Source organism: Lutjanus erythropterus, chromosome 6 (genome assembly GCF_056507025.1).
Source record: "Lutjanus erythropterus isolate fLutEry1 chromosome 6, fLutEry1.hap2, whole genome shotgun sequence".
In the NCBI taxonomy this organism is placed as follows: Eukaryota; Metazoa; Chordata; class Actinopteri; order Lutjaniformes; family Lutjanidae; genus Lutjanus; species Lutjanus erythropterus.
In genome coordinates, this window is record NC_139322.1 from 37,609,849 (window position 1) to 37,636,659 (window position 26,811).

Genomic DNA, 26,811 nt, shown 5'->3' on the forward strand with positions numbered 1-26,811 from the left:
TGGTCCAAGCACACACTGTGCTGAGGCAGCAGTTGTCAGTGTGTATCAGCTTGTACATTTCTCACATGGATAGTGATACATATGAATGAATTGAAGAAATTTATATGGTAAAAGCGTCCCATGTTTATCCTTACAACTCCATTCAATTTTTCAATTCAAAGGAGCTTTATTGGCACAGGAAACAGATGTTTGCATTGCCAAATCCAGTGTGAAAAAAAAAAAAAAATAACAGCAAAAAAGTACTTTGCCAAGGTAAGTGTGAAATAAAAAACACAAAAATATACATAAACAGAAGTACTGTGGTTCCATTCTGAAAGATATATGTATATATATAAATGTGATTCTGTATATTGCACATTAAGTACATATAGTGTGCTACCCTGTAAGATGTTTGGAAGTTTTCAGTGTGTCCTCCAGGTCAGGATCACAACGTTGGTCCTAAAGATGTACACATATGTAATTTGCAAGATAGTGTAAAGTTGAAATCCTGTTGAAAATAGTTAAGCTGCTGTATTCAGTATTACTTTGTACCAGGGCTGCACGATATGGTAAAAAGAAAAAGTCACATTGCGATTATTTGACTGAAATGCAATTGCGATGCATTTTTTATTTTTACTAAAAAAACTTAAAATTATGATGATGTGATGTTTGTGTTTGTACCAAACAAACATGTTTTCTTTGATCTGGAGAACAAGATTTTTAGGCCAGGGCATCTGTGCAGCACAGTACTTGTCTCACACATTTTTTCCTTTCTCAAAAAGATGTGACTTGGTCCTGGTTCTGTGATTTGGATATTGCACTTGGCCATATTTCAATTCACTTGCGATTAATTGTGCAGCCCTACTTTGTAACATTCAGTACTGTGTAAATTTTGCAAAAAAACAAAAACAAAATGCAAATGCAAAATATCGGGTTGGAGCAAATTAACAGTTCTAAGCTGTTATCATTGAAAGTGAAGTCCTGTGCGAGGCTGGATCACCAAGTAGGCAACTGCTCCAGACCTCCAGGAGCTGTGAAAGCTCCAGGCTGGTTGTATTTTGTACTGGTTTGTGTGTTTATTTGAAGATTTGTTAGGGGATATGCACCTTGAAAGCATTAACTAACACCTTAAGGTGTCTCTGCTGTTATTACATGATCATGAGGCCCTGCGTCAAATGAAGTAATATGCTGCATAATTACCACACAGCAAACCTGGAGTCAATCAGGTACTATTCTAGCATTAAAAACACTCAGTGAACAGAGAGTAGCAGGACTGGAGGGTGGGTTTTAGCTCAGTTTGCTGACTGATGGTGATGTTGGGAGGAGGGGGTAGGAGGGCCAGCAATACCCCCAGCTGATGGAGAACTTTGACCATTACTTTAACCATTTAAATGCAGCTTCACACTGGGTAAAGTGCTGGTATACAGTCCTGTTTTTGGGGCTGCCCTTCTCCAGGCACCATGTAGGAAAGTAGTCCCGGTCAGTTTGGTAGAATTGGGCAGTTGACACAGCATAGTACAGCGCCACCTACCGTTAGCCCAGCCGTTGATACCACTCCAGCTGAGTGCTGAGGCTCTGTGTACATCCGACCCTCCGCAGGGGAGGGGGGAGAGACGCCAGATGTAGCCAAACCGCGCATGCGCACAAGTCGGAGAGGCCCACTCCAGAAGGACGCCCGCTGCCGGCCGGAGCCCGCCACTACTGCGCCGGGTTGTTTACCCCACAGCCACGGATAGAGAAACCTAAGGGCCGCCGCACGTTTTCAGGGAGGAGGTGGGTATTTTTTTTGAAGAGGCGTTTGCTTAATTGGCCAAATTGATTGACAGACCAATCAAGAGTTTTAATGAGCCGAGCTCGCGAGGCTCTCACAATGAGATTATTTATGCTAATCAAGTAGATGTCACTTCCGCCCCTTTTATTTGCGCCATTTTGGATAGGGCAGCTTCTAGGCTGGATGTGTATTGTCTGTCAGAGAGGAGAATGGGCAAAGCGTTATCGGCTGCCAGCCACTCATAGGCACACTTTGGCTATTTATTTGAAAGTGGGGATAGTTCCCAACAATAGGACATGTGTCTACACTCACCGCTACACAGAATGGACGTTTTAATTGTCTAATGAGCCTCGGAGGCTTTCTGTTCCCGTTTGCCGACCAGAGGGAAGAGGAGAGCCCCAGTCGGCGAGGGAGATAGACCGACGGCCGCGGGTGGCTGCTTCTCCCCCGCGAAGCTAGTTGTCACCTGGAAGGATCCAACCGAGATATATCGGGAAGAAGTGAGAGTGTCTGCCCGTACATCGCCTCAGTCATCCTGAGGTGACACATTTGACTGAGACGGGAGCGCTGGATGTGAAAGCAGGTAAACTTCTCTGTCATAATGTTGAGAATAACCGTCAGAGTTCGGTTCGGTTAGATTAGATAGTTTGCTGTTAGCCACGGCTACCTGCAGGGATGCGATGGGTGGTGGTGAACTAAAGGTAACTTGTCTGTCGGTATAGCCAATGCTATCTTTCTAGAAGTCGCCTCAAGTTGAATGACTTCTCCGGGGGGGTTGTTCAAAGCAGCAAGCGAGTATGCTTTGTGGGGAAAATAAAGGGCAGAAATGGTAGCATTAGTTTTTGAACAGCCTGTGTTGTTGGTGCGAGTTGGCTAGCTTAGCATGCTAACTTAGCGCGGCGGTGTGTCCCCAATTCTTTGTCAGCGGCAACAGCAGCTCCCTGCCAAAGCTATCGATCTGGACACTGCCAGATGTTGATGAGCGATTAGATTCACTGACACCAACGTATTAGCTCACGGCTCGATTTTGGTTGCTGTGTCCACGCTATAGCTACCACGACACATCTTTAACGTTTTCAGTGCGAGGAATGCTGTGATTATACAGTACAGAGAGTTTTGTCTTGGGGGACACACGATCCCTGTTCCCAAACACACACAGAGACAGACTATGGCTGTACAACTGTTTCTTAAATTATGTAAGTTTTCCTTAAAGGGGATCGTGATCCTGATCCGAGTTCAGACAGGTGACACCGGGTTTGTGATGCACTCACACCTTGTGTTTGATTTGGGTAGGAGAAAGAGGGCTGTCACTTGGTCAGGACAAGTGTCAGATTATGATCATGGTTAGGGCTGCACCTAATTTTGAGGCTATTTTCAATAACGATTAATCTGCAGATTATTGTCATGATCATTCGTTTAGTCTGTAAAATGTCAAGACATTGTGAAACATTCTTATCACAATTTCCCAGAGCCCATAGTGACGTCTTCAAATTCTTTCTTTTGTCCAACCAACAGTACAAAACCCAAAGACTCCTCACTTTCTATCATGTCTGACAAGGAAAAGCAATAAATTTAACAAGCTGACACCAGCAAATGTTTGACATTTTTACTTGAAAATAACTAAAACAAATAATTGATTATCAAAATAGTTGGCGACTGATTGTCTTTTAATCGAGTAATCAACTCTAATTGTGGTCACTACTATCAACCACAAACTAGAGGTGGGCAGTAACCACAAGATTTGGTGCTGATCCTGTACCAGGTTATACCAGTCCCTTGATCGCCAATATCAGTACTAATATTGAGACTTTGTGTTGTTAAAAGTAGCTAATATGTCAAAATATAGAATTTACTACTATTCTACTTATGAATACATTACCACCAAATAACTGGCAAAACATGAGGCATTTTTTCTATTCTCTAGTAATTACTTCATTACATCCATGTTTAAATACAAGAAAGGTTTTAATGGGAAATACAGAATGTTCATTAAGTGGGTGATCATTGTGCACATGCATGCAACAGCAGCAGAGATGCAAATATTGCAGCACTGAGATGTTCATGTGCCCAGGATGCTAGTATTGATGCTCAAGTCTAGACTTAGAATTGGTGGTATTGATACATCGGTGATGGATCTGTCAACCCCTAACATATAGGCTACACAGAGAGAGCTTCACATACATGGAGTCTTCCACCTAAGGACTCACAGGTGTTGCAACTAACCCCACTTGGATTTAAGCATCCCAAACTTTTCTAGTTTCAGTGTGTATATGGATATCACCACTACCCTCTTCTCAGTAAACAGCTACACTTTGACGGAGAAGTGCAGACGGCCGTAGTCAAGCAGAACATAGGTTATCATGTCCCAGTGGAGGACTGAGTGAGCGTGAGGAAATCTGTGGTTGAAGGTTTGTAGGCCTCTTCTTGTTTTTTCTTTTTCACAGTAGAAGGGGGAAACCTGTTTTCTGCCAGCAGCCCTCAGCAGAGCAGAGCTGAGTCGAGCAGCCTCCTATCGCCTCTCCTCCCTCTCCTCTTCCTTCTCTCCCACCCTTCCCTCCTGCTCAGCCTCTCCTTGGCTTTTTTCTCTCTCTTCTTTTCTTCCTCCCTCCCACCCCCCTCCCCGCCTATCCGTCGCCCCCTCTTTCTCTCACCCTCTTCCATTTTCTCTCTTCCCCTCCTTCCCTCACCCTCCCCTCCCCTCCCTTCTCCTCTGATCCTGTCTGTCCGACCTCCCTGCCTCCCCATCCCCTCCCCTCCCCCTTTCCACTTCCGTCGCTCACTCCCCGTCCTCTCTCCTTTCCTCTCATCTCTCCCCCTCGTGCTCCTTCTCCTCTCGCTCCCCTCCCCTCTCTCTCCCTCCTCTTCCTCCCAGCTGCCCCCCCACACTCACACACACACACACTCACCCTCCCCCTTCGCTGATCTCTCTCGCTCCTTCTGTCCCTCCCCTTCCAACATCCCTCCCTCCCCTCCCTCCCTCCCTCCCTCCCTCCCCTCCCTCCTCTCCTCCCTCCCCTCCCCCTCCACTGCAGACATATTGTAGAGGCTGCTGCTGACTCAATAGGAGGCGCCATTCTGTGATGGTATTGCGAGGCAGGGAGAAAAAGGGGGCAGGCAGAGTATAGGGAGGCTTACATAATGGAGCTCCTCTCTAGCGCCATCTACAAGTAATGGGAGGAAGCAGGAAAGAGAGACAGAGAGGGGAAGTGGGTAAGGATATGTGTCTCCTTCACTTGCTCTAGCACTTTCACATTTCTGAAGGGAGAAGAGACAGACAGGCAAGACAGTGAGACAGACAGGCGGATGGAGAGAAATGTCCCTGGTTCTCTCAGCTCTTCTCTAAGCCAGCATTTGTTGGAACCACACATACACAGAGTTCCCTCTCTCTGTTTTGTATTTTCTAGAAGGGAAATAAGCTGAGGTGTTCACGGGGATTGTTTGGGACTGTTGTTTTGGGCCTTTATGTCATCATGTATCAGTGACCTTTGACCTCACTGCATGGAGCTTTGATATGAATAGAGACCTTCAACCAGACACTTTGGCCAGTGGTTTAAACAGCACCCACTTGCACTGTCAAAAGGTGCCATGACCAATGCTGTGTTGTTACTGATGATAACACATGGTCCAGTTTGGCAAATAAAAGTTGAGAACCAGAGCCGACCTGCTACCCACAATTATTTCAAAGTCAGATCTTCACCTGCCCAGAACCATTAATATAAGCCCCACAGCCCAACCTGTACCTGTTAAAAAACACATGCACAGCACAGGTGCTCCTGCAGCTGTCAGTGTGTTCCATAGTGACAATGAGCCTAGCTTGCGGCTATCAAAAGCTTATACTTTAATAAACTTTTACAAGCAGCAAAGGGTCTGACAGCATTATCCTCACAGTCTCTCAGTGCACCAAAATCCTCCCAAATGTCCGACTTGGCCTTCAGCAATGTATTGTCCACAATAAGGTATCCTTCGCCGGCCAATTTCTGCCTTCATGTCATCAGTTTCAGCTTTCAGCTAGTATACATCGCTGTAAAACCAAACAGCAACGTCCCATTGTTTGGCAGGTTGTGGGGTCAAAGGATGTGTTGTAGATTTTCAACCAAACAGTGCAGTATTTTTTATTATTTATATTCGCTAATATAGTATTATCAAGCCTAATCGGCCAGCACGGTCATTTTGATTTCTTATTTCTCCAGGGGAAAAACATGTTATTGAATTGTATGTGTTATATTTTTGTTCTTACCTGCTGTCTGCCCACAATTATCTAATTTCTACCTGTGCCAAAACGCATTACTTTATATAAATATGTTTTTTACCCATTACACAAAATTTTCGTAGGTCACCCACCAGTTACCTGCAGGTACCAGACCTAGTTTCCCAGGTCAAATCTCCACTTTGATGCTGCAGGGATATCCACTATTAGTACTGGTCTCATGGGCCACCAAGCCCCTAAATTTGGTGGCTGAAGTACATTTGTTGTCGCCCAGATGTAAACTTATGTAAAAGAAATACAGAAAAGGCAATGTAATGCAACTTAACACAGCCTTCCTTAACTGTGACACTTGGGTCGTTCACTGTTCACATGAATTGTGATGTGGTGTTTCTGATTAAAAACGAGCTAGCCTTTTTGGCTACTTAAGGAAACTGGCAGTGCAAACCATGGTATATTACGTTGTTCTAGCCACTTGATTTTCTGCTTCCATTCACTCCTCAGTTTTCATTGCCATTTTGTTGTCTCACTCTGCCTGAAGTTTGTGTTTTTGATTCTTCCGTAAAGATCACATTAGCAGTTTGAGTAGGCTTGGTAAATCCACACTTCAGGAGCCACAACATAGTAGTAGCTAGCTGGCACCAAGTACTTTTGGCTGTTTTTGTAGAATGTTTAAGCAAAAGGCATGAAGGAATTTACATGTGTGTGGAACTGAAATGTTGTATTGGCCATGTCTTGTGGTATGGGGCTAAAATTTGAAGAGCTTTTCCACTGGCACTTTTGGCCATGCTGAGTCAAACTATGCCGTACTGATTACCACTTACAGCACGCCAAGCTGTGCCAGGCAGGGATGATCACTGGAGTGGAACCAAAGCGTGCCCAACTAGCCTCCAAGACGGTTGTGGTGACATTTTGCTGGCTGCAGCCAACCTTTGATGACCCTTCAATCTCTCCCTCAAACAAGCGTGTTTTGTGAGATTCATGTCTGTGCAGGAGAGATGAGAGAGACTTGTTTAAAAAAGTCTCTGTGCTCAGCTCTTAACACTTATGTAGCTTCGAACTGAATCTCTGTAGTTTTTAAGTTTAGTCTTTCTCCTTCATTGCTGTTTGTCCTTTCACTTATCTGCTTTATTTTACTGTTTTATGTTTACTTTTAGCTGAATAGGAGTTGTGTTACTGCTAATGAAAATCCAACATTTCCTGTTTTACAGCTTCATAATAAAAGCTTTTAAAAAACAAAATAATGAGGGACTTAAATTGTGACGAATTTATAACACTGTGCAGTTGTTCTGCTTTGGAGACAACAGCAGAGGTGGAGACGGCAGGATGGGATACACAGTCATCACACCACACACACTGATTCTGTTGTGTTACATGTCATGCCTCTTTTGCTTCCAAAAGAGATAGTATCTAAGATCACACACTGGGGCGGCGTTACACCAACATTGTTTGGTTCAGTGTTTTAAATAAGCAAAGCTGGGCTAGTGATAAGCCTTCTTCAGCATTGTGGGATCTCTGTTTAAAAAGGGCCAAAAACAGTGTAAGCAGTTCATCAACCAACCAATAACACAGGCATATACAACAAACACATTGAACCAGGCTCCACTTTTGGTGTAACGCAGCATTATCCAGCAATGCAGTGCGTTAGCCAGTCACACACATGCAAGCGCATATTTCAGGTAGATTACTTTGTAAAGTGAACGTGATATTTCCATGGTTTACCTCACAATTATCATAGCAAAAAATAATATAGTTGCCACCGTGATAACTTAACAGCGTTCTAAAATCCTGTCACTGAGTATGACAAACCTCTGTGCAGTGTTTTACCACCTATAAGCCTTAGTTTAAATGCATTAATCTTAACTCATTGGACTTCATCATTGTGGCAGCGGTGCATAAAACAAGATGCTCCCACCAGCACAGCCCACTCTGCTGTTTTATCCCAGTGCTGAATCCCCAGTAAGAGGGGGCTCTTTGGCCTGATAATCTATCTGGGGACAACTTTATCACTTTACTCATAACTCTTACAACAGATATGACAATAAGTATTCGTCCCATCAATTGTCCTGATGAATAAAGCCTTACATGAACATTTATGTTACAGACAACTATGTCTAAATGCCAGGAAGACGTTACTTTAACAGATAATTGAGGTCATCAGTGTATTTCATGTGTGAAAGGAGTTTTGATCATGACTTCCATTTTTAGGTGTTATCCTAGACAAGCTGAGTTAAGTGTAAGGTCCTTTTCAGTCAACAGTGACTTCAGTTTCAGTTGCATTTAACAAACACTTGTCCAAAATTTTACCCTGCACCTGTTGATAACATGCTGTGTGTGTCTTTTCTGTTCAGGTGGGCAGAATGTTCCAGCTCCCTGTCAATAACCTAGGCAGTCTGCGGAAAGCGAGGAAAAATGTCAAGAAGGTCCTGGGAGACATCGGCTTGGAGTTCTGTAGAGATCACCTAGAGGTGAGCATGTCTTGACTCTGGTATTTTTATAAATCTACTGTGCCTTTGTGTTGAGACCTTTGCCTTAAGAAGAATTCGGTGTATGCATTCTGCATTTTCCTCCAGATTGCCAAATATGACTTTGATCATCTTCAAACTCACATTCCCAGCATCATTTGCACCTCCTGCTGAGGTTTAGCATAGATTCTTGTTTGGATTCCTGTTACACTGGTGTACATATGGGAAATTTGTTTTAGTTTAATAATAAGGTCAGTTCAGGAGCTGAGTTCGCTCTTCCATTTGGCTCACTGCAGGAAGCATGGCTTCAGCAGTAGGGTGCCTGGCACTGCTGCATAAATGTAGACAATGTACGATGATTTGAAACTATGAAGATAATATAATGCATACAGTATAATGTGATTACCCCATTGAATCTGTGACATTATTCTGTTATACAGATTTTGTGGGATCAGATTAGGTTGAAAGGGTCTTGAAGGGATTTATGTAACAGTTCTCAATGTTTGACAGGTTTTGGTAACATTTTCATTGTCATTCATTTAGACCAGAGAATCTTAATGATTTTATAGAGAGCATATATTGAAATATTGTTCCCAGCCCTTACATAAATTTAACATTTGTCTCAGAGCACAGAATAAAGCTGGGAACAGAAGAATGATTTTGAAATATTTCTGAATAATAGAAAAATCTGAAAAAATAAATAATCTGTTTGTGCACTTTGGATCTGTATTTGGACACATCAAGAAATACGACAGTTACCCAGAAATCTCTTTGTCTAGCCTAGCTAGGAGTTTGGCATCATTCAAAAGCAAGAAACCGAAATAATCCCACCGTTTATATATGTGTCTTATGCATCCACAGAGGCCTTGTGAATGTTTCAGATAATATTCTTCTGATTGAATATGCCTTTGTTTCAACATAGTCATGTGTTCATTTTAATTTTCTTGTTCTGTAGGACTATAAAGACTTCACTCCTCCAGAGGTGTATATAAAGCACACTACTTGGGAAGATGTGTGCATGTGGGAACCATCACATACCAAAGTCCAGGTGTGTGACACACAGATTCACACTCTCAACATAAATGTGCTGTTTTTTATAACACTGATATTTGAGTCTTTTGTTTTAAATTCAGGTTGTACTGATACCAGTATCAGAAATGTCTCTTATACAGCCTAAAATACTGGATTGTGTATCATGAGTTGTGAGTCTATGCTATTACTAGTTCCAATATCACATAATGTATTAGTCGCAAAACAGGACCCTGCTACAAGCATCCAATACATCAACAACAATGACAGTGGTCATATCACATCCATACAGGGTTAGTAGTTATAAAATAATAACAATATACAGCATATATACATATATGTTTATTAACATGCTGGTATTGCATCCAGACTCTGCTGTATCCATATTGGGAAGAAAAAATGGAATTGGAACACCTATGTTTTCAATTATTAGTTTTCTTCACACCACAAAGCAGTAAAAATATATTGAGGTGTAAGAGGTTGAATAGCGGTAGAATACTTTTAATTCTTTCAGTCAAAGAACTTTTAAAGTTTTGCTTTTTCTCCTCCTGTGTCTCCAGGACTACAGATCAAAGCCTTTCTGCTGCTCCGGCTGCCTCTTTTCATCCAAGTACTTCTCTGCATACAAGAGCCACTTCCGCAATGTCCACAGTGAGGACTTTGAGAACAACATTCTGCTCAACTGCCCCTACTGCACTTACAATGGCAACAAAAAGACTCTGGAAACGCACATCAAACTTTTCCACATGCCCAACAACACTGTGCGGCAGGGCCCCGGTGGAATGGTGGCGGGAGCTGGTGGGATGATGATGAAGGACGGGGTGCTGAAGAGGACCGGGGACAGTGTGGAACAGGCGGTGTACTACTGCAAAAAGTGCACCTACAGGGACCCTTTGTACAATGTAGTGCGAAAGCACATCTACCGGGAACACTTCCAGCAGGTGGCCCAGCCCTACATTGTGAAACCAGGAGAGAAGACAAATGCTCAGAATGGTGGCACAGCAGGGAATACAGACAGTAATAACACAAACAGTGTGAACAGTAACCAGATTCACTGCAAGAAGTGTCTGTTTGTGCCAAGGACCTACGAGGCACTTGTTCAACACGTCATTGAGGACCACGAGAGGATTGGCTACCAGGTGACTGCCATGATTGGGCACACTAGTGTGATAGTCCCCCGTCCTAAACCTGTCATCATGATCCCCCCTAAAACTCAAGGAGACAAGACCATCATTGGGATGGGCCCAAAAGGTGCAGTAATGGCCACTACCAGGTCTCCTAGCTCACAGCAGCTTGGTCGAGTTGTCATTGCATCAAAGACAGGCTTCAACTCAAGTCTTCTATCTGGGATAAAACACGACGCAGTCAGATTAAAGGCTGGCAGCACCCAGCCGTTCTCTCTCGGCAGCCAGCAGGTAAGGGTTTCTTTACCAGGGAATGCCCAGGTGTCTGTGCCCCAGCAGTCACACGCAGCAAAGCAGCTTCTTTCTGGTGGCAGCCTGAGGAGCCCAGTTGTGGTCGGTGCCTCTTCCTCGCTCAAATCCAACCCCCTAGGTTCACGTGTCCAGGCAGCAGCTACTACTGTAGCCTCTGTTACGGCCAAGAAAAGTGGCTCCTCAGTCCTTGGCACATCCTACACCCAGAAGTGGAAAATTTGCACCATCTGCAATGAGCTCTTCCCAGAGAACGTGTACAGTTCTCATTTTGAGAAAGAGCACAAAGCAGAGAAGGTGCCTGCCGTCGCCAACTACATCATGAAGATCCACAACTTCACCAGCAAGTGTCTCTACTGCAACCGCTATCTCCCCAGTGACACATTGTTAAACCACATGTTGATCCATGGTCTGTCCTGCCCACACTGCCGTGCGACCTTCAATGACGTCGAGAAGATGGTGGCCCACATGAGGATGTCACACCCAGATGAGAGCGTTGGGCCACGCACAGACTCTCCCTTGACCTTTGACCTCACTCTGCAGCAGGGCAATCCCAAGAATGTTCAGTTGATTGTCACTACCTACAACATGAGAGACGCCCCAGAGGAGTCGGTGGCGTTTCACGCTCAGAACAATAACACCTCTGCCTCATCTGCCTTGTCTGCCTCCCTAATATCAGGCAAGAGGTTAATGCCTCAGCATCCGCCCAAAACGACTTCAGGGTCTGCTGACAGTGCATCAGCCAAGAGTGCCCCGCAGGCATCTGTGCCCTACAAGAGAGATGTGGGCAAGACACTGTGTCCTCTTTGCTTTTCTATCCTCAAGGGCCCAATCTCAGACTCTCTGGCCCACCACCTGAGAGAGAGGCACCAGGTGATTCAGACAGTCCACCCCGTAGAAAAGAAACTGACCTACAAGTGTATTCATTGCTTGGGGGTTTATACGAGTAACATGACTGCCTCCACCATCACGCTACACTTGGTGCACTGTCGAGGTGTAGGAAAATCCCAGAATGGCCAGGACAGCCGGGCTCATTCTTCTCGGGTCAGCCAGGCCCAGAGTGGTGCTCTCAAACGGGCCAGCTTTGATAGTTCTGACACTAGTGCACCAAAACGAAGGAGGCCGGGACCCCCCGGAGAAAGGGCCCACCCGCGGGATAGCAATGGTCCATATGTAGAAAATCCTGACGAACCTGTAGTTCTGGCTCTCGACCCCAAAGGACATGAAAACGAGTCGTACGAATCCAGGAAGGCGTTTCTAACGCAGTATTTCAATCGCGCACCGTATCCCACACAGCGGGAGGTGGAGAAGCTGGCAGCCAGTCTGTGGCTGTGGAAGTCAGACATCTCCAGTCACTTTGTCAACAGGAGGAGAAAGTGCGTACAGGAGTGCGAAACCCAAAACGCCAGCGTCTTGCTGGGGTTCAGTATGCACGAGCTCAGCAAAGTGAGTCATGAGCTTGGGTTCGTCCAGGAAGGCGTGTACGAGGGCAGACACAACAAGAGACGGACATCTAGGACACATATGGGTCTGTCGGAGCAGGCTCTCCGAAGACACAGGGAGCTTGTAGCTGCTAACGGCGGTGTGGCTCCGCCACGGAAGGGAGAGCCAACTGGGACTGTGGATGGTACTAAAGCAACGCCATCTGCCCCCAAACCCAACAGTGCCAGCAGAGACCAAACCAAGACAATCAACAGCACCTTACCACAGAAAATGCCTCTAGACCTCTCTGAGCCCATCGCCATCGACTCTGACAGTGATGAGGAAGAGCAGCAGAGGGATAACAATGAACGTGAGGAAGAGGTACATCTCCATGGTAACGAAAAGCGTACTGGAGCTAAGGAGAGAATAGAGCCGAGGACAGGGGCCAAGATTGTTTCAGATCTAGATGATATGTCAGACGATGATGAGGACGATGAGGATGATGATGATGATGACGACGATGAGGATGAAGGAGGACACGTAGAGAACGGCTTTGGGCCCACAGAGGGCGCAGGAAGACAGGCTGCTAAAGGAAGAGACACTCTACCCATCATTATTCCCAAGTTTGTACCATCATCTGCGAGAAGCGGGAGAGACGGGGCCCAGCTGGGCAAACAGCAGGTCTGACTGATAAAATCAAAAAGACTCACACAGTCAGAGACACTTTAGATTTGATCCACGCCAACAAATCTGCCTCGCCTGAACTGAAGGATGCTGCCCAGTTACACTGGGTATCTGTGAAGGACGCAGCGATAAGGAGAGAACTCCACTTGAGTGAAAACTCAAACCAAGCCATCCAATGACATTTAAAGGCAGGACTCGACGAGCAGCTAGGATTGATGTAAAGATTTGTAAACAAAGTTTTAATGTCTCTTCCCCGAGTGGGAAGGGAGGTGCAAAGACGACAGTGAAGTTACACCAAACAAATAGAAAAAGTTTTTTGCCTTCTATATTCTTTATTACATTGAGATAAGGAGTTATTAATGTTGATTTAGCCACTGAACTTGGCTTAAAATATTGAGTTGTTGTGAGTTGAAGCTCTTAACGCTGACCAGATAATCCATCATTTTTCATGTAGTTATACTGAGATGGGTAGTGTAAATTTGTACAGTCTTTTAGACATGTTTGGACACATGTTGCCGTACATGTACCCTTAAATATTTGCTATTACCTGTGTGTAAGGTAGCCTCATATGTTCTACATCGGTATGCTTAACAATAGGTGTCGCTTTGGTGGCTGGTATTTTCTTGTATGTTTAAGTTTATTTTTTAACAAAAACCTAGTTTTTTTGCAAAATAATATATCTATATATAAATGAAATAACAGAATTGATTTGTTTTTGCTTTTAACTTGATTAGATTTTATTTTTTTAATTTGATCTTTTTTTTTTTTATAATTTCTGTTCTGAAAGAATAGTGGCGCCAACCTATTCTAATTCTCTTACAGTATAAAGGAGCATTTCATCAACTTTTTGCAGCCTTATGCTCATTAGCCTTGACTCTACTTTACTTGCTTTCTGTTTTCATATTTTGAACTTGATGTTTCTTTGCCCCGCAAGACTGGACAGTGACCACCATACTGACATCCACAAAGTGAAAGGTTTTTTTTTCTTCTTTTTTTCGAAAAAGAGACTTGTGTTCAGTATGTGTTCTCTGAATTGTGCGTATTTGTTTTATGTTTTCATTTTTCACTTAAGCATTTATGAACAATAAAGTGCTGTAATTGTGCTTCTCACTGAACTAGTGGCCATGCCAGCGTCTTTGCTTAGAGTGAGGAATACAAGGATTGTGCACAAAAATTATTTTTAGTACTTAAAAAAAAATACACATTGTTCCTCTTACTTGTAGTGCGGTTTATCCATTTAAATTGTTTTCATGTGAGTTGCTGAGTTTTGAAGCTCTTATCTGTTGAAATGCCTGCCTTCTGTCCGATGGAACTAGATGGCACTCAGCTGGTGGTGCGCAAAGCTCCAAAAACTACATCAACAGCCATGTCTCTTTCCTGAACTCATGACCCGGTTACTCAAGATAATCCACAGACCTTGTGGGGAATTCAAGTAGATTGTCTCTGCCTGCCAGCTGCATCATCACACCAAACAAAGGGTGCATCTACTCATGGACGAGAAGTTACATCTCCGCCCAAGACGATGTCATTAATTCTACAGTGTGACAAGCACAAGCCTCTCGTCCATGAGTAGATTCATGCGCCACAGGCTGAGTGTCACCTATTTCCATTAAAATGCTGAGAAGGCAGACATCTCTACAGCCAGTATTTCCAAAAGTCTGGAACTTGCCCCAAAACAAGTTAGATGGCTGAACAGCACTTCAGGTAAGAGGAAGAATATTTATTTTTTATTTTAGGGTAACAATTCCCTTTAAACTTCCATCTTAAAACTGCAAAATGTCCTTTAATGCTAAAACAGTGTAAGACAGAAGTATAAAGTATCGGTCCTGGTTAACTTGTTCAGCTGTGAATGAAGTGACCTCCTTTTGGTTTAAAATGAACTAAGGAGCACTTATCAGAAGAGGTAAGGACTGTATAGATAATGGTGCAAAATGCACTCCATGGTGACTGTTTGAAATACTGTTGGGCAGCGTATTCCAAGCTTGCGGTCAGGATCCTTGAAGCAGTCCCAAGATAAATCTGAAAGGTCACCAGATAATTAAAGAGAGAGAAAAATTCAGTTACAGAAAATTGATCATTAAAATGCTAAACATAAATATATTTTTCACCGCCTCAGGCTGCTGAAATGTCCTTACAGTTAGATTCAAGAAGAAAATACATACATTCTTACACCCCTGGCTGTAAGGCCATAATGTAGAGAGGTCACAGGTAAATATTGATTAATTTTAGGGGTCACGGGTCAGAAAGATTAAAATCTACACACCAACCAAATATCTTATTACAGAACATTCACATTCACTGTTGAAACTTATTGCTGAAGTAGAAAAACAAAGCAAACATTTTTTTTACTTTCAATAAGCAAAAATGTAAGGAGGAAGGGATCATACACCAAAGGGACATCAGAGAAACTGATTTGTTTAATACTATGTAAAGGGCAGAGGGACTAGACCAATCAAAATTCCTTGCTGCTAAGCATTTGCTTACAGCAAAATACTGGATTTTTTTCTATGCTGAGATTTTCCAACTCATTGTGGCTGACAATACCGATATATGTACATTTCTTTCTACCCAGCTGCAGAGAATGTCAAGTTTTTCGAATGTTACAAGACACATCAGGAGCAAAATAAGCAGTAAACACCATGTCTGAGCATTTCTTGCATTGAAATCACAGGGAGCAAGAGCAGTCTCAAAAACAGATTTGGTTAGACTGAGTATATGATGTCATAAGTGTAAGCAACCAGTTACTTTAATTGAGGAGTGGCATCATACATATCATTAGCGAAGCTGGATGTTATTTGCTACTTACTATGGGGCCGGGACCCACTTTCTCCAGAGGGTCCCTACCACCTTACTAGGAGAGGTGTTTTTATTTTAGTTAATTGAACTTATTTTGCAAAACCACGAGACAATTTATTATTTCTTGCAGAGCATTTTATATTCTTTAAAACATGACTGGAGGGGGACTTTAACATTATTCTGCCTTTTCTTATCGTGATGGCCCACTGGCAGATGCAGACATAAAATACAATGCTTTTCAACTGGGTAAAATAAGAAAACCACTGCTGACAGTCTTTTTTTTTTTTTTTTTTTTTTCTGCTGGTGGCTGTTTCTTTTTGTTCTTCACAAATTTGGCATTATGATCAGGATGCTTGATCTTGAACTGTGCAATTTGTAGTGTTGAAGGAAGGGATCTGGCTCCTCCTTGCATGAGCAATCACTGCAAATAGCAACTTTGCTGTCCAAAATATGAAAATGATCCAAGTTGATCAAATCTTATTTAAAAGAGTTACTGAGTTAAAATTAACCAATCGAGTATTTAATTTACAAATCAGGTCTGAAGTATCTTGACATATCGATATTCATCAGCACATCTAAATTAGATTTTGCATGGCTTTGTAATTTGAGATTACATTGGGGAATATCAACTCAGGATAGGATTTTAATGCCAGTTCCCTGTATTTCTAAATGAAATATGCAGTTCTCTCTCTCTCTGTTCTAACATAGGGGATGCACACCTTGATCCATCACAGTAAAGATCTTTGAGAAGCCAGTGGTAGTTCCAGGAATATCCAGCATTGCTTGGTAACGAAAATTAAGTTGCCAACCAATTTAGCCTCACAAGATCAGAGTGTTATTATATCCGTGGTGGAACAGAGTGAGGGTTTACTGGCATTAACTGTGCAGATATCTATGATGATCTCACCGCCACAGAAAGCGTCATCACTATGTTTTTGACCTTAGACATTACGGGTGAAGGAGTTAGTGATATCATTCACTACTCCTGTGTTTTGAATGCTGATGGTTGATGAATTCTGTGTAAGGGTTTTTCTTTTAAGCACATACATGTTAGAGAACATAGTTGCTGAAAACGTAAAATGACTGAGAACTATTTACCACTGAATTGTAGAGGTAGACCCTTAAAGTGTTGTTCATGATTTCCGTGTCCAGGATTTTTTGGGCGGGCCTTGAACATGGCTCAGAGATGTGCCAGAGCCATGGTCCCTCAACACTACATGAGCTCTGTGAAGGATACCGCCGCGCCCTCTGTAACGGTCAGTTACAGACGTACCTTCAGCGACTCAGATCAGTGAGACTGTTCACCTCAGCTCACTTCAGTTCCAACAACCCGACAATGAAGTTAAAATACCGTCCTGTCACCGTCCTCTGGCTCTGGTGGCTTAAACATGTCTGCACATGTCCAATTAAGCTGATACATGGAGCGTCATTTTTAGGTCAGAGTGGAGTGGACAAGCCCCCAGTTTATATTTTGATCATTTTGAGACTAATTATGTATACTTAAGGATTTTTTTAATCGCTCAAATTTGGCTTATCCTCATCATACAACATATATGCAACTACTGTCCCGTTTCCATAACCAGTTGGTTGCCTGAAATCTGTGACAAGCTCCACATTTTAAGCAAACCGTTTGAACGTCCTCCTGTCTGTGTGCACAATGAGGTGTTTCAAGAAAACATGAAACAGAATATGTGATGTGTTTGTCAGAGAGCTGCAACATGTCCTCCTGTGTTCTGGTTATACAGCTCTACCAATGATGAGATGTGGAAAAGCCTTGGTTAGAAATAGAACGCTATGTTATTAACCCTTTGCTGAGGCGCACCATTGGATGAATGGTTCAATCAGACCTGACTGAGTCACTCTGTTCCTCCAAACCAGGTAAACTGAGTTGGATCAGATGTGTGTATTCATTCGCCTATATATTTTTACCTCCCAAGTATTTCATTAAAATCCCATCGTCTGCCGCCCTGGGATGAGGAATCTAAAATGGAGGGAAATTACCCCAGTGCAGAAGGGAGGGAGGGAGAGGCAAGACTCTCCTTGGCTGGCTAGTCAGTGTTGCTATGCTGTTGTAAGGAGCGAGGGAGAGGGAGGAAGGGGAAGGATGGGAGGGAGGGAAGGAGTGGTGGGGGAGGCTGAAGGAGAGAGAGAGGCCTGGCAGACTGTGGGGGAGGCGGAGGCCTCATCTGCAGTGCTGTGTGTAGAAGGAGCGCTTAACAGCCTTTCAAAGGGGGGGAAGGGGAGGGGGAGGCAAGAGGGAGAGGGAGACGAAGGGAAGGGAAGGGGTGGAGAAAAGGAGCTGGGGGGGAGGGGAGAGGAGAGGAAAAAATGGGGGAGTCAGAGAGGGACAGGAGCAAGCAGAGAGGAGAGGAGGAGAAGGGGGTGTAGGGGGAAAGGAGGAGGAGGAGGAGAAAGAGGGGAGAGGAAGGAGCGGGGGGAGGGGAGGTGATGGTGTAGAGACTGGCGCCCCCTGTAGACGGAGGAGAGACAGAGAGGCCCTGGCGTGTCTGTGTGTGCTGTCAGACACAAAGAGGTGGAGGCAGCGAGACAAAACAGCTCCTCACACTTAACGGGACGGAGGCTAATTGGTCAAACTGGCACAGGTCAGGTTAGCGTTCGCCCCCTCCCACCTGACCCGCCTCCCACCTCCACCTGAGCGGTGGTCGCATGATAATCAGGACAAGAGAGAGGGGAGAGAAAGTGGACAGAGCTGAGGTGAGGAGGAGAAGGGACATGTCTAGGGGGTTGTGAGCAGGTTATAATGCGGCGGAGTCGCCGATGGCGCCCCCTGTAGGAACCTGGCGTGAGAGTCCTTTTTGCAAAGATGTGAGGGGGTCGAGATAAATAATAACAAATTTGTTCGTGTGGTAGTGGAAGTGATGGTTGTGATGTTGCGGGTACAGAATTTCATCGTGTACTTCACATCCTCTGAATATTGCATGTCGCTAGAGGTCATCTAGATCAGGGTGCCACACAAACCAGGACAATAACACCAGCAGCACAGAGACAGAGAGGAGGAGAGGAGACGGGTGGAGGGGTGGAGGGGGCTAAAGAAAGGCCTTGCAGACTGCGGGGGAGACAAGAGGCCTCTTCTGCAGTGCTGGGTGATGGAGTTGAGAGGGGATGGGGGGAGGTGGCTGAGGGGGGGGGGGGGGCACAGACACAGCAGAAGGGGGGAGACAGAAGAGAGATGGTTGCCGACCTATCCCTCTACTAGCGCCTCCTGCGGTTAGAACGGCCTTGCTGCACACACAGACAGTGCAAATGATTCATGGGCAGAATATGGTGAAATTGAATGATTCAGTTGGCAGAGAAGAGCGAAGACGAAAGAAAGAAGGAGAGGGAGAGAGAGAGAGAGAGAGAGCATCATTCATGATGGGGAGAGTTTGCTAAGATTGAGAAGAAGAGGAAATGGCAAAAGAATAAGGATGACAGTCTCAAGGGGAGGAAAAAGGTGACAAGAAACTAGACTTCTGCCATTTTGGTGGACACTTGCAACCCTGCACCTAACAGTACATGAGGGCATAGCAGATACCTTATTAGAAAAGTACTGCCTAAACTTTGTTACTCAAGTAAAAGAGACAAAGTACAGGATCTGAAATGTACTCAAAGTATAAAAGTAAAACATCTTGCCAGTCTAACTGAACTTCATCTTTTCTCCGTAGTTGAGTCTCCCTCCCTTCTCATTTTCATCTTCTTGTTGCTTTGTTTATGATGTTTTTGCCATTACATCTTTTACGTAATTTTTGTCTCGTTACATCGTTTTCATCCTGTTTCGTTTTGTTACGTTGTTTTGTTCTTGTCACATCTTTTACGCCAATTTTGTCTTGTTACTTCTTTTACGTTGTTTTCATCGTTATGTCTTTCACATTGTTTTTGTCTTGTTACATTTTCTGCATAGTTTTTGTCTTGTTATGTCTTTTATATAATTTTGGTCTTGCCACATCCATTACGTCATTTTTGTCTTGTTACGTTTTTTATGTCATTGTGGTCTTTTACATAGTTTTGTTGTGTTCTGTTGTTTTTATATTTATATATCTTTTACATCATTTTTATTTTGTGACTTCTTTTATGTTGTTTGTGTCATTACGTCTTTCATGTGGTTCATGTCGTGTTACGTCTTACATCATTTTCATCTTATGTCTGTTGTCCGTGATATGTACTGATGGATACATAAGTAATCATCCTTTCCATGTGCTCTTGTCCATTTAGGTTGAAATCAGTCTTGATGTTGGGAAGGCAGGACACAAGGATGCAACATAAAAATGATCAATAATTCCACTCAAATGCATTAAAACTTAAGTAACAATGTAAAAAATGTAAAGATTAGAAAGTACACATTTGTGTGGTATTTGGGTTCAAATGTAGGGAGTAAAAGTAAAAAAAATACTCAAGTAAAGTGCAGATATCTGAAAAATTTTCTTAAGTACAGTAACTAAGTATTTGCATTTAGTTACTTTACATCAGGGTCCCTCTTATGTCAAAGAGAGAGAGGAATTTTAATGACATTTTAAGTTTTATAGGACACAGACAGTCTAAATGACTCATGGAGACAATATGGTGAAATTGAATGATTCAGTGGGCAGAGAAAAACAAAGAAGAAAGAAAGAAGGAAAATGAGTGAGACCATTTTTTTGTAAGGTGGAGATTTTGCTAGGAGAGAAAAGAGGAAATGGGGGATGGCAAAAAAATAAGACATGAAGGAAAACAGGAAGTCACGGGGAGGGGGACTGGTGACAAGAAACTAGACTTCTGCCGTAAAAATGAGTGAAATTTGGGACAGGGTCTTCAGTGTCTTTCAGGCCATGGACACCTTTGCCAGATGACCCCCTACTACATATACTGCATAGAATATTTTCAGTTCTTTTCTTGTTTGTGTTTACCCATAGTTGCTAAGTCAGCAGCAGTTGCAGCATGGCTAACGTTAGCTGCATTAGCTTCACCCAGAGTCTCTTGCTTGTGCAAGTTACTGAATGAGACATTGTGGCTCACAAGAGTCTATATATCTGAGATAATAATAGAGCTAATTGGCCGATATGTTTTGATGATACAAGCTAACTAGGTCACCATTATGGTTAGGTGCCACATAATGATTTAGCTGGATAGCTTCACATGATTACAGGATTCATGGGAAACCTTTTGCTACTGTTGTGTGAATCAAATGTTGTGGGAGTTTATTTTACAAAAAGGGTGATATATGTTTGCTAATGATTTGTTTAATGTGTTTTAATGTGTTTAATGTATTTTTCAGACAGAATTTCAGACAAAATTAAAATTTTGAAGACAAAAACTTAAAAAAACTGATCAAATAATAATTTGGAGGACCCCCTGCAGTAACTCTGAGGACCCCCTAGGGGTCATGGACTGCATGTTGAAGACCACTGAAACGGAGTAACATCAGACTGTAACTCTGATCATGGGATATTAAAATGGGATATATGAGATATAAGATATTTTTTAGATTATTTTTTTTTATCACAAATTCATTCCACAGTGGCAGCTGCACTGTCCGTCTTCTCGTTTTAACAGGTCAAAGGACATACCTTATGCTGAAAATATATATTAAAATCCTGGTCCTAGTGATTAAGTGATCTCAAGTTTTAAACTTCAGGTCTTGAGCAAGTTCCAAATTAGTGTGGTCAGAATCAAGCAAGTCAAGTCCCTGCTGTAAGTCAAACAGTCGACAAGTCATCGCTCAGGTCAAGCAAGTCAAGTCATGAAATTTTAATGATGGAGCCCAGTTTCAGCATTTAAATCAGTTAATAAAGACAATGATCCTGAAAAGCTGAGTTTTATTTTCAACATTACTGTCCTCAGGATACTACCACCAACAACAGTGTATCCTAACTGTATTATTTTTGAACTTGCTCCTTCCATGATAGCTGCCTCCTTTGCTGGCCTCTGCTGATCTGCAGTAGGTTGCCAGGTTTGTGTGCATTACACTAGAAATTACGTGCATTGGACTAGAAATCAAAAGCAAAACTTAACTTCTCAGCATCCCGAAAAATGCAAATATTTACTTAAAAAGTCAAGTCCTTCTGAGTCATCTGTCTCAGGTCATGAATAAGAGGTAAAGGTCAGTTGGGTCCATTGGCTTATGCATGGGTGTCAGATTTCAGATTTCAGGGGTGGCCAGTGCCCCCCATCCCCCTAGAAACACCCCTGATTCTATCAGTGTTAGCCGAGCAAGTCTCCAGTCCTCAGATTTGCGACTTAAGCCTGACTGGAGTCAGTCCATGTGACTTGAGTCCCCCCCCCTCCCCAACCCCTGCAACCAGCCTCCAATATGCCTCTCAACATTTGAATCAAACTTTCCAGGATGTTGCATGAATAGAGCTGCAGAAACTCAGCTGGTGACATAATCATCAGAGAGAGAGAGAGAGAGAGAGAGAGAGAGAGAGAGAGACCCTGCAGACCAAGGGGCCTCCTCTGCAATAGTGCACTGATGGTAGAAGGAGGGAAGGAACCGAGACCAAGAATGAGGGGGAGTATGAACGTGTGTGCCAGTGGAGTACCTACAGAAATATTTCCATGGAAAGGACAAGGAGCAGAGAGAAGCTTTGCATGGTGACAATGAGGCAGCGACTGGCACCCCTCGTAGGTGGAAAGAGGATGTCTGCCGCATCACGTTGCACATATTGCAGAGGGGTTGGTGGGAAGGGTGAGGCACAGGGGAGGGAGGAAGTCTGCTGGGAGGTCAGACACTTTATCTACAGAGCTGTGCACACTGCAGGGTGAGGAGAGGGACTCATCCATCATTCAGTTTTTGGCGAATATGGTAATTAGTAAAGTTATGTTCATTTCTTGACTTGATAAAAATGTGTATGATGTGTTGGGTCTTAAATACATTTAAAGGGACAGATTAACCCAAAATTAAAAATACATCATTTGTTTTTCCTGTGGCCTGTAGAGTTGTTTATCCATTGGATTTTTTTTGGTGTGAGTTACAAAGTTTTGGAGATATCGTCCGTAGAGATGTCTGCCTTCTCTCCAATATAATGGGACTAAATGGTGTTCAAATTCAACTCAAAACTGGTGTCGCTTTCTAGAAATCATGACCCGGTCACTCAAGAATGAAAGTAGTTCCTGCATAAACTGCTCACAGGGAGGTCTGTGGATTATCTTGAGTAATTTAGTCATGATTTCTGGAAACAGGCAGTGGTTTTGAATTTTTAAAATATATTTATTGGTGTTTTCTGCAAAACAGACAGAGTACCATTTAGTCCCATTATACTGGAAAGAAAGCAGACATCTCTACTAAACTCTGCAGCTCACACCAAAACTATCTAGATGGATAAATAGGACTACAGGCCAGATGAAAAAGATATATTTTTGATTTTGGGGTGACCCGTCCCTTTAAAAAATAAAAGTTGCATAGGTCAGAGGTCATGTTTTGATACAAAACAGCAGCTCTAGTGCTGAGTTTTGTTCAAGATCATTTCAGACAGACAAGACAGCACATCAACCTGTTCTGTCCAGCTGAAGGACAGTATGCTCAGCCTCATATGACCCCGCTGCTATGAAAAAAAAAAAAAAAATGTCTTCAGTGCAAAAGAAATGAATTTGTTCTTTGACCTTGGAATTCTTTCCAACACTTTCTCAGTAAGGTAATAGGGAGTTCTGCACCACAGCCTCAAACTCCTGAACAGCCTGTACTTACTTGGTGACTTTTATACATGACCAGTACACACTGTATTACTGCAACACAGCCTCATGTAACTACATATAACATACAACATATAAGGCATGATGTTAACTGTGTTGGACCTCAAGCATGATCCGAGTCTTAAGAGGCTCCTGGCTTCTTGTCTAATTCTGGACAATTTGATTCACATATTTTGTATGTAATTAGGGTTGGGTCAGATTACTTTGAAATGTAGTCAGTTACTGAATTGCAGTTACATGACACCTGTTGGAATTAGTTACCTAATCCAAAGGATTAGAACAAAATGTAATCTAATCTGAATACTCCTGGATTGCTTCAAAATCAGACATTGAGTATAATTTACCTTATGCCAAAAAACAAAATCTGGACACAGCCAAAAAAATGAGTTCCATAAATATTCTTGCTTTTCTTTTAAAATAGGTCAAAACACTTTCAGTTCAGAACATTGTTTGTCATGAAATTGGCACCATTTTTGCCAGAAATTATTTTCCCATTTAAACAACTATAATTAATCTTTTATATTAAAGGAGAAATCTGTAATAAATTCTCAGTAATAAATCATAAAATGACCTGATGTGTAATAAGAGATAAAGGAAATATGTTAAGTTGAAATGCTCCACTTTACATTAACACTACAGCAGCAGTGTCCTCCTTTGATTCCCACCCATATGGAATATGTCCATTAATGCAGAATCTTTGTGTTTATGAGCCATAAGATATCATTAATAACCGTGTAGATGGTGTACATGTTTCTAAAAGTTAAATTGAGCAAAATGTTAATGTAGTTTGTCAGGCAGTGAAATAGGAAGGAACTTAACGCATCGTTCAGAGTGTGTTATTTCAGAGCAGTGGGCTTTTGCTTTCAGGATAATGGGCTTAACTTTACATTGACAGACGATTGCGTGGCTGCATATTGCCCCTTTAACAATGAACACATGACTACTTGTACAAAACAGACACTTAGAATTTGTGCCTCCAGTCGGAGCCTCTTTGGCTGTCAGCCAACTGGGATCCAGCTGCCAGCCAGTTTTGGGCCACTGGGAGCCCTCCCCTCCTCCTCCTGGGGCACGTCCATATTCCAGTGTAAACACAGCGATTCATCCAATTACACAATGTTACCAAGAGCTGGCTCTTCGTTCACAAAAACACATTCACACATAAACTAATGTGTGGGAACCCACAGTGCACTGCAGAATCGTGTTTCTTTATTGAGGTTATAGTATGTTTTCGACAGGTCTTACTCTAAGTGATGAACCCGCAAAGGTTCATTTCTTCTGCACAGAGTTTTATGGTCACTTTCAGCTCCTTCTTTTGGGTTTCTGGCCTTTAGCTTCATTTTTTTGACTTGGTCTCACGGTTCTCATGTTGTCGTTTTTGTCTGCAGCAGGCATCGAAATCGAAATATCGATAAATATCAAAACGGAATGTTTGAAATGCTTTCAAAACTGATTTTTACCAGTTCTCTCTTCTCTCTCACAGCGAACTGCAGTGTCCATAAAGTCCTGCCTCACTCACAGCTCTGTCTTCTTCTCATCCTTTGTCTCATTTGCTCCTGCTGGCTGTACTGTTGTCATATTAAAGTCTTGTTATATTTCATTCTTGTCAAAAATCTAAACTTTTATGCCAAAATGTTGATAAGTTTTCCCCCTGTGGTAAAATTCCAGTATCATGACAACACTCCTATCTTGTGAACATTGTGGTGCATTTAGCGGCTTAAGATCGAATATTTTTCCTCTAAAGTTGGTGGAAACTAAGGCACAGCTTAAACTAGAGTGAATATAGGAGTTACATTTGCCTGAAGGCCATAAACACAATTGAACGCTTCTGTTGCAAGGTTGCCATATTAACCTAAAAGGTGACAATAAGTTTGTCTTATGCGTTCACAGCTTATTCCTGCTGCCCCAAGTGGCCAAACATAATTGTTTTATGAAGCCAGGACAGTGAATTTTAGCACCAAAAATCTGATTTTGGCATTAAAAACAAAACCTGAACTGAAAGTAGAAATACTGGCATTGAAACACTTGTACTGAGGAAAAAAAACATAAAGAAAGTGACTGAAATAAGAGACATGAATAAAGAATTATACAGTTGTCATGGCAAAAGAAAATGTTACCCACAGAGAAGACAGAGTTGATCCTCTTTATGTTGTTAGTAGTCACAGACCTTTTTCATGGCAGCCATTTTTATATGAAATAATAGGGCATTCACAGGTGTTGCCAATTATACTAATTAAAGCTAAAGTAATCGGGTTCTCTCTGGGGAGGAGTGGCATATGTTCTGCTAAATACAGTGTTCTCTTATCTGCAGAAACAGCACAGAAACAGTAGCTCTGACTGTCGGAGACAATGCCAGGTCAACAACGCGGATCGTCATCGTATGTTTTGATCCTGTCCCGTTCAAGCTGCCTACTGGAAAACTATCTATCAGACATTAGAGGAGGTATTCAGAACTACTAACCCTTTTAGAGTCAATGTTCCATACCTATGCAATATCTATTCCAAAGATAGAGCCCTTATGACAATCCTGCTGGCTCCACGTAAAAAAGCTATAAGTCATAAACCCCCAGCTCCCTTGAATGAGAACCGGGCAGACATAGTTCATCAAATATATACAATGGAGAAATTGACACATTCCCTCAGAATACAGCAAGATAAATTTACCAGTGGACTGACTTTATCTGGCCCAAAGGCAAGACTTTATATGAGACATGTGCATAACTTGAATACTGCCATTCCTCCCAGTTGTTATGTTTTGTAGTGTACATAGTCAAGGCTGGTACTGAAGTTGATGCCTATGCCAATTCTAGACTCACTGGCCACTTTATTAGGTACACCTTGCTAATAGTGAGTTGGACCCCCTTTTGCCTTTAGAACTGCCTTAATTCTTCATGGCACAGATTCAACAAGGTGCTGGAAACATTCCTCAGAGATTCTGGTCCATATTGACATGATAGAATCACACAGTTACTGCAGATTTATCAGCTGCACATCCATGATGTGAATCTCCTGTTCCACCACATCCCAAAGGTTCTCTATTGGATTGACATCTGGTGACTGTGGAGGCCGCTGGAGTACAGTGAACTCACTGTCATGTTCAAGAAACCAGTTTGAGATGATCTGAGCTTTGTGACATGATGTGTTATCCTGCTAGAAAGTATCCATCAGAAGATGGATACACTGTGGTCATAAAGGGATGGACATGGTCAGCAACAACACTCAGGTAGGCTGTGGAGTTTAAATGATGCTCAGTTGGTACTAAGGGGCCCAAAGAGTGCCAAGAAAATATCACCCACACCATCAAACCTCCAGCGGCCTGAAGTGTTGATACAAGGCAGGATGGATCCATGCTTTCATGCTGTTTAC

General features: G+C 42.7%; 1 protein-coding gene across 1 annotated transcript; it reads left to right on the top strand.

The window, feature by feature from the left end:
• Nucleotides 1–1,741: 1,741 nt before the first annotated feature.
• adnpb (activity-dependent neuroprotector homeobox b) lies at nt 1,742–14,102 on the top strand. Its single transcript, XM_084721817.1, has 4 exons — nt 1,742–2,333; nt 8,306–8,422; nt 9,375–9,467; nt 10,009–14,102. The coding sequence occupies exons 2-4, from the start codon at nt 8,315–8,317 to the stop codon at nt 12,988–12,990; spliced, it is 3,183 nt and encodes a 1,060-aa protein (XP_084577943.1). The 5' UTR covers nt 1,742–2,333; nt 8,306–8,314; the 3' UTR covers nt 12,991–14,102.
• Nucleotides 14,103–26,811: the final 12,709 nt, after the last annotated feature.